The 8,788-nt window shown below is 43.2% G+C and overlaps 1 protein-coding gene across 1 annotated transcript; it reads right to left on the bottom strand.

Moving 5' to 3' along the window:
* Positions 1 to 3,043: 3,043 nt before the first annotated feature.
* Positions 3,044 to 4,027, bottom strand: LOC124255362 (FMRFamide receptor-like). The gene has a single exon (XM_046689258.1). It carries the CDS (start codon positions 4,025 to 4,027, stop codon positions 3,044 to 3,046), a length of 984 nt encoding a protein of 327 aa, XP_046545214.1.
* Between the last annotated feature and the right edge of the window lie 4,761 nt (positions 4,028 to 8,788).

Below are 8,788 nucleotides of genomic sequence, written 5' to 3'. Positions count from 1 at the left end.
ACGTTTTTATCATCAGGTAGATTAACGCTTAGTCTCAGAATGTATATAATTTTGCTCGAAATAGATAAACTCATTTACATTGAAAAGGAGCCCCAGTGAGTTGGGAGATTCAGAGCCTGTGGAAGTCTTGACTTGCTTCATTTAGGCTTTAGCATTGTAGGGAGGGCTAGGCTGTAGGGAAAATAATGTGATTCAGGGACAGTGAAACAGACTAATCACTAGGCTGAATTAGTAGGCTATATCCACCATCACCCTATGGAATCCTAGAAGGGACATTGTCGCGTTGTCGCATTGGACATCGCAATGTCGCCCTCACAAACACAAGCAAAAAATGTCAAAATTAACACACACACACACACACACACACACACACAGAGAGAGAGAGAGAGAGAGAGCGAAAATTAACCAAAACTCGACAATGCGCAGCGTTCAAAATTAACGTCGGTCCTTACGCCCGAAGCCGACTGAAACCACTCGACCCACAGCTTTTCTATTCTGCAGGCCCTTATGGCCGACAGCTTTTTCATCCCTAACTAAGAGTATTATTTCCATACTAAAATATATAGCCTACACATTCTGATCAGGACCCACAACTTTTTATGGTTCTGGGTCCTTTGGGCCTGCAGCATTTCAAGTGTTAAGCATTCTCTTTCCACAGAGGTAACTTGTCATATCTTCCTACGAAGGACGATATGACAAGTAAGCTCTGTGGGAAGAGAATGAGGGTTAAGGACAAACACTGACAATGCGTCAACGCGACTACGTGCCATCTAGCTTTCCATACCATCCATACCTCACGGAGTTCACAATTTAAGACAAATTAAATTAACAAGAGTTAAAACTCCGTTTGGTATTTATTAACATAGAAACAGTCGTACGGAGACACAGCGAGGCAAGGCAACAACAACATTACAGTTGGGAGAAAACAGTTAAATAGCAAGGTTTTCATGTGTAAAAATATACAACGTGTATTTAAACAAAATCCCAGACAATGTCGACATGCACTGTTTAAACAATCGGCCAATACTGCAATTCGCAATGTTAACGTGGCACGGGTGGCCCAGAGGCTGTGGCGATGGGTGGTCCAGCAACCAATGGGTTTGGATACCGGTTAACCTCGATTATCTTTTTAGGCTTTACAGCACCATACCACAGCTCGCTTGTTTCACTGCCGCTTTCTCGACCTACTGTACTTCGGGTTTTCCTCCCATTTGAACCTGACGCCCCCTGATTAAGCTGAAATACTGTTAAAACCAACTCACTTATTCACAATGTTAAATCGTTTTACAGTCAAATGGCAGTAAAAACGATATCGTACATCATAACCAAGGAGACCAGTTGTCGCAACTGTTTTTGAGCGACTTCCATCGGCGCAATCGCTTGCAGTGGTATAGAGACTGGAACTGGAACCTTAGAAACTGGAGGCGAGTCTGGATCAGTGATAAATCACGATTAAGTTTCTTCTTCACCGGCGAGATGGAGGACAGCGTGTTACCGTCGGAGAAATGAACGTTTTTACCCTAATTGCAGATTCGGTGGAGACAGTGTCATGGTATTGGGTGTGATATCCAGCACACAAAGTTCTGATTTAGTGGTGGTTCGGGGGAATTTGACAGCAAATCGGTACAAAGTCGTCACATGCACGTCACATGCTTCCAAATATGGACCGACAGAGAGAGTTGTTCCAGCATGACAACGTTACTTCACATACACCACGCGTCACGGTCCGATTCCTTGCCAATTCTAACGTCAGTGGCTTGGCATGGCCTTCCCGATCACCAGATCTAAATCCGATAGAACACACATGGGATGAACTCGATCGACAAGTACGTCAACGTCAAAACACTCATCAGACACTTCCACAACTGGCCATCGCATTGCAGGAAGAGTGGGGAAGAATTCCACAAGAGCGACTTCGTCGACTTATCCAGCCTGTGCCGAGGCGGTACCGAGCAGTAACATTGCTGCCAATGGTGGCCATACAAAGTACTGTCTTTGACGCCATCGTTCGGACTCAAGTAAACAGAAACACAACAACAAGGGCCGCTGTTGTGTTGGCGAACCTTTTGTCTATAGACGTGTGAATGTTCACCTTTTTACCATTGAAATTACATAAAATAATTGCTCTTAAACTAACACAACAAAATGACTTATGCGTTTCTTTTGTTGAAGAGTGTACTACATATACGTGCAAATGGTCTCACATGTAACGACTTGAACAGCTGGATGGCATTTACTGCTGAAATACACCTTCAACAAAAGTTGTAGTGAAACTAAATGTATACATGTGGACTTGAAACAAAGCTGTGAAACAAAGTAATCAACGGTACATTTATCTTGCCACATACAACGCCGTCCGGTAATTCCGCGCACCTAAGCACATCGATTGAAACACGGCAACTAACGTCTCTTATGTTTTGTGATTTACGTGACTGAACATGCTGGTATGCATCATATTTACCTAGAAATATAAGTTTTATTGACGACTATAAGATTCTAACGTTGCATTATGCCATACGGTTGACCTTACCGGCGTTCTGACGATATCGTTTGCTGTCCGGTAATTCTGCGCAGCAACTGATGCGCATAACATCCTGCTGGAGATCCGAAGTATGGAAGCGTATTAGGGCCAGATTATTTTCAAAAATCACTTCATCTATGTAAGGAAGAGTGTTTCATATTAAATCCAATTATGGATAATGAAGAAAAAGGTTTAAAAGTCAGAAGAAAAGGAATTTTCATAAAACTGTCAATCTATCTGTCAATTACTGTTATTTACTTACCTTAAGTGATTAATAGCCAGTCCCTTGTAGAAATGTCCCGATTTCAAGCGTAAATGTGGTAGCAGACGATTTTTACCTTCGATACGTAAGTACGCTATTGCAGGTACGCAGAATTACCGGACGCGCGGAATTACCGGACTCGGTTGTACATCAAAACGTTACTAAACACGAATTATTTGTTGATTGGGATTAACTCGCGGGTCGATCAATCTGTTTGTTTTTAAATATAACCTTAAATGGCGAATCCAGAGAACGACGTTCTATGTCCTGCACAATGTCAGCAATGATTTTCGAAATTCCTTGCCAAAGGTACAATAGAGGAAGAAATTTGTAGACGAGTTGATCATAATCAAAAGCGTGCTGAAGTTTAAGAAGGCCTCAATCGCAAGGTTCGTGTCACTCTCCCAGAATGCTATTAGGATCCGGATGGTGGCAGACGTGAAGTGGGTGATGATGGACATGGTCGTGATGGCCAAGATGACGGCTGTTGTCTGACCTATCTTGCTGTCATCCCGTTCCGTTGTGGTTACCCCAAGCTGTAGTCTCTGAGCGAGGTTCCTTCTAACGGTGACGACGATGACAACGTTGGCGACGAACAACGTCAGCATTGGGATGAACGTCCTCACCAACATCGTCAGATACCCGGAGTAGATCTGTCTGTATGCGTACGACCTTCCAAACTCTGATGGTGAAGACGAGAGCACTGTGGCGTTTAGGTAAGAGTCCCATTTCAACTCAGGGGGGAAAGCAATCCAATGGGGTATGTTCACAACGACTGACACTACCAGTATTACACCCACAGTCTTGTACATGAAGGACTCTCTCGTAGCTCTGCTCTTGTGCAGGGGCCGAGCAACAGCCAAGCATCGCTGGATCGCAATGAAGACGGTCAGATAGATCTCTGCGAAATACATTGTCAGTGCTAATGGGTGAGAGATTGGCAATATCGAGTTTCTCACCTTGTCATAACTGCCCTCGGTTGGATCTTCAAATCCCATGGCGAAATCAACGTAACCGAGAATTATTAGACAAATGTCGATAAATGTGAGATATTTCAGCAGTTTCACCGTCGCTTGAGGCATCCTGTGTAAGACAATCGCACTCAGGGTGTTCCCAACTAGACCAAACACACCCACTATGACGATGATGATTGAATATATCTGACGGATCTGAGGAGCTTTGAAGTCATATCTGTGGATCTTCCCCTCCGTGCTTGAGAACACCGAGTCTGTTGTAACTGCCATTTCCACTTGGATCTCAACAGAAAGAAATTGAATCACAGCCCTCCAGAAGGATGATAGCCTCCAATAATCCTAATGACTTCAGGCCACCCTTATATACCTGTACAGGTCAATACAGGGATTATCATTAAGCGCTCACATTAGAATAATAGCCATAGCACTTTCAATGAAATTACTTCACAAAACAGCAAGCCATGTATGACTCTGACAATAATTGAGATTCTGTGAAACCCAATCACTGGTTTAACTGAAATACAGTAATGTGTGTTGCCCTGTAAAAGTTTATAATGAACTAACCAGTGGGCAATTAAACACTGATCCGTTCAAAAAGCACGGAGCAACGACCCATCTGTGTGTTCCACTTTCTACGTCCTCCAGAGGATACGTTAAGTACTGAACTATTTATCTCGATCGATTTCAAAAGGACCTCATCAGCTCGCATGATCCATGGTCACTGTTCATCATCGCCGTAGCATGACCGTTGGTTATATGTATCAAAGCGTCGTGGTATAAATGCTAGCAGATATAACAATGGGTAAATTGTGTAATCTCCATGGGCATGTAACCACTGGTTGTAAACTGAGAATTGAGGGATTAGAGATTTGATGTGCATTTTGAAGGGACGGTGCCGCTTTGAACTGTTTTCCAGTTATTAACGTCGCGTCAGCTTGTTGGCACAGGAACGGCAAGTCACGAGGGACGTTGACGTTTTTCGCCGAGCCACAGGTAACGTGAAGGCACACGAAGGATCATAATCGGGAAATATCTGGGATTCAAAGGCCATTCGTCAGCGTCTTCAAACTGTGTGTTCCGAAATCCGTATTCTCGTTTAATAAGGCCATGCCATCATTGTTCCCATGATTGCCACTCACCACCCCTCTCAATCCCACCTCTCCCTCATTTTAGTGCAGTGGTAACCTCGAGAATATGCCTTTATATTAGGCTTCTCAGATGAGTCTACTTCGAGGATCGGGTATAGGTAGTTACTGTCAGTGCTCATTCTATCAACAATAGATTCAACTGACTGAGCTGTAACTCATTAGCTTCATAAAAACAACCCGCCATGTAGATGGAATATAGCTGAGTGCGGCGTAAAACTAAATCACTCACTCATAAAAAATTACGTACTGAGTACATGTACACATGACAACTCTAATATTGTAATATTTTGTGAACGCTTCAAACACTTTGGTCTCATTTCTCATGCGAAAATTGTAAATCAGATCATATACTACTCAAGGTTTGCTAAGGATCATAATGATAATGATATAAGATCATCCAACAAAAAGAAAAGACTATAATATCCCGGTACCCGATTGGGGAACGCCTATAGGTCCTCATTTTTATGATAAAGGCATACTTTAAGTCATGGGCACGTGATGCTGTAAAATTTGTGTTTGGATATTGAGGCAGAATTATCAGTAATAGAGAGCACAACCAGATTTGCTGTTTGCATTGAGGACTGCGGCAACTGAGTGCATTGGTGGCTTAGCATCGATAAACGCGACCGAGTAATCCGACAAAATGCAGAGCCACGTTTGAGAGTTAACACAACGATACGGTCTTATGAGGCGGGCATGGAATGGATACCAGACGTTTAGATCAGCTACCCAGAGTAATGCGGATGGGAAGACACTTTTCTCCTGACTGCCGTAACATCCAAGTGTGACTGCCACCACACACGGAAAGGAAATGAGGAACGTCAGAGTAATCGTCTCTGAGAGGCTGGTCTCTGATCACAGAGAGGCACGTTTGGATAATGCTGAAGTTCATGTTGGCTTCAGCATTTTTCACTGATGTATGGAAATACTGTTTAGACTTCGAAGAACGTCATGCCTGAGTGTGGCGTGGACAATTTCAAAGGAAAGGTTTCGGGGCCCTGATTGACAAAACAACATTCGTAAGCCTATGATACACTAAAGAGTCGTAACGTTACGAACGTTTTGTGGATCGGCACCCAGAATCCCAACAGAGACAAACCTGACCGCTATTAAGGGCTCTATCATGGTTGGGGGTTGAATCAGTAGAGCTGGAAGAGGGGCGCAATAACACGTGTGTGCGCTATTGAAATGACTTTCTGGATGTGAACGTTAGAGCTCTGACGCATGACAGCATCGTGCCAAAGTCGTTGATACCTACCAAGAACAGGAGACCATTTTCCACATGGAGAAGTCACCAGACCTCAACCCTACCAAACACATATTGAAAAGGCAGCAGGGTCGCTGACGACGACCTGTCTTTTCGACAACACTCGGCAATGTTCTTACTGAAGAGTTGAACAATATTCCCTTGGTAACCATCCAAACACTTATTAGGAGCATGAGACAGTGGTACCAGGCCGGCATTGCATCATGTGAATTTCTTTCCCGGATTTTTTGACGATTTAGCTTTGGTCAGATACTCTCATTTTTGAAGGGTGATCTGACTCGTTATTGGTTACGTGTTGTTTGTAAGCTCTTATGCGGCACATAGTATCATTTTAACGATGAATTCCTTTCCCTGATTTGTTAACGTTTCAGCGTTAGGCAGATACTCGGGTATTTGACGGGTGATCTGACTCATAATTAGACACGTGTTGTTTGTAATCACTGTGTGGCACAGAATCTGGTTTAAAAAAACATGTCTTCATGCAATATCGACAAAGGCAATTTCAACAGATGCACACATTGTGACGTATTACACTGCATGTGGTGATCCTTGCAAACTTTGAGTAGCATACGTACAATTGAGCACATCCCTCACTCTTTTGTTTGGATTGTAACACATGCAGGCGACTGGATGTCCTCGAACAGATGTGTGACAAACATATCCCATACAGGAAGTATATATGATAGTCAGCTTCGTAAACAGTTCCCTGTTCCGTCTAAAAATAATAAAACATCTACGTAAATGATATTTTCTGATGTGTGACAGTTCCAAGCCATATACATATGGACGTTATAGGGTGTTTGTATCCACTGAGCTCTTTATCTATCTATCTATCTATCTATCTACATGTATATGTCAACCTATCTATGTATCTATCTATCGCGATCGCCCTAATCATCCACCATTAAGGGGCCTGAGTACATAAATATTTGTTTCCATATAAACCCACTACGCAAACCAAAACAATTATATTTTGTTATTCGCCTCCAGGGGGGACAACGAAGTACCAAGCGTGTAAGAAACTATCCGGTATTGGCAAACTCGACAAGTAGGAGGCCGCTGGCGACAGGTGGCGTCATCGTGACGTCTTGTTACTCCGGAAGTGTTTAACCAATTCAGTGTTCCTCGACGCATCCTGTTGTTGTCTGCTGGTGTAACCGGCTGCTGTGCGATGTGTCACGATTATATATTATAACTGTGAATTTATAATACGCCTTTTCCACGAACAAGGCACATGCTCCAACCGCTAACACACATTCTAATTATTATTGCCCTGGATAACCCAAGCTGCCCGTGAGGCGCTAGAAGGTGATTAGTCAAAATGACTTATCCCACCGGGTACCCATTTTCTGCTGGGTGAACAGAGGCAAGTTTGAACAAATTCACTTGCCTAAGGTGAGACCACATGTATTACGTGTGTTTCGTTGTGGAGCAGGACTGTAGTCCTAGAAACTCTCAGGAGTCAAGCTGCCAAACACGGTCAACCATGTAAGGACTCTCGCGCCTAACGTGGCTTAACTTCAACTGATTTGTCACAGGACCACACACACCACGATTTTACATACGAAATCCTCAGATCGACTTATAGCAGTTTCACATGACCGGTAAAGGTAGAATGTGTGTGTGCGTGCGTGCGCGTGTGCATGTACACATCTTTGGCATACAAATAACATCTTACAAGTAATAGCTTGAAAGTTAATCATTGAAAGCGTTTTATCGTTTGAACCAAATGCGGTAATGAATATCTGAGCAGCATTTCAGTAGGTCTGACTGGAGTGTGAGGGAAGAAATGCACGCCTGGGAAAATAGTGTTTAAAATAGAGACTTCTTATGGTCGTGGAAAGTGTTTTGTCGCGGTTAGATAGAGCGGCCACTTTAATGAAACCCACGAGTATGGTTCCTTGCTTATTCACAGACACTGAATAAGTTTCACTTAGCACTGTTTATGCCCATATATATTAGTGAGAGAGTGAGTTTGGTTTTACGCAGCTTTTAGCAAAATTCCATCAACATCACGGCAGGGGACACTAGAAATGGGCTTCACACATTGTACCAATATGGGGAAGCGAACCCGGGTCTTCGGCGTGACGAGCAAACGCTTTGACCACTAGGCTACCCCACCGCCCCCTATATATATTAGAGTACACAGAAAGTTATCGCCGCGCTAAGCATTATTCCTCATACACCACGGAGACCATATGTACATGTAATAACAGTCTGGCCCGGCAGTGGCTGACGGTATGAACAACGTCCAGTTTGTACATGGCCGACTATGGATTATATACGTTCTCGGACTGAAGACACTGGGAAGTAAGCGTTCCACCATCGTGATAATTGATTCAATCTAATTCTGAGGGATGCATTTTTCACATGTGCCGCCTCGTTTCAAAGATGTTACTATTAATATGAGCGTGAACTGACAAGGTAGAATTTCCTATATTAATGCCGTGATATCTGACCGTCGTTTCATTGGACTGCTTTTCCAGAAGTATTCCGAATAGTTGGTGATCATAAGTCAAATGTGAAGTATGAGATCCAGCAAACAGTTGGATATAACTGTGAACACCGACATATCTCGTCTTACTATGTTGTCTCAATGAAAGAGGACCTGTCACT

This window comes from Haliotis rubra, unplaced genomic scaffold (assembly GCF_003918875.1).
Source record: "Haliotis rubra isolate DU_JTF1 unplaced genomic scaffold, ASM391887v1 Scf6, whole genome shotgun sequence".
Classification (NCBI taxonomy): Eukaryota; Metazoa; Mollusca; class Gastropoda; order Lepetellida; family Haliotidae; genus Haliotis; species Haliotis rubra.
This window is presented reverse-complemented; position numbering and strand designations above follow the sequence as displayed.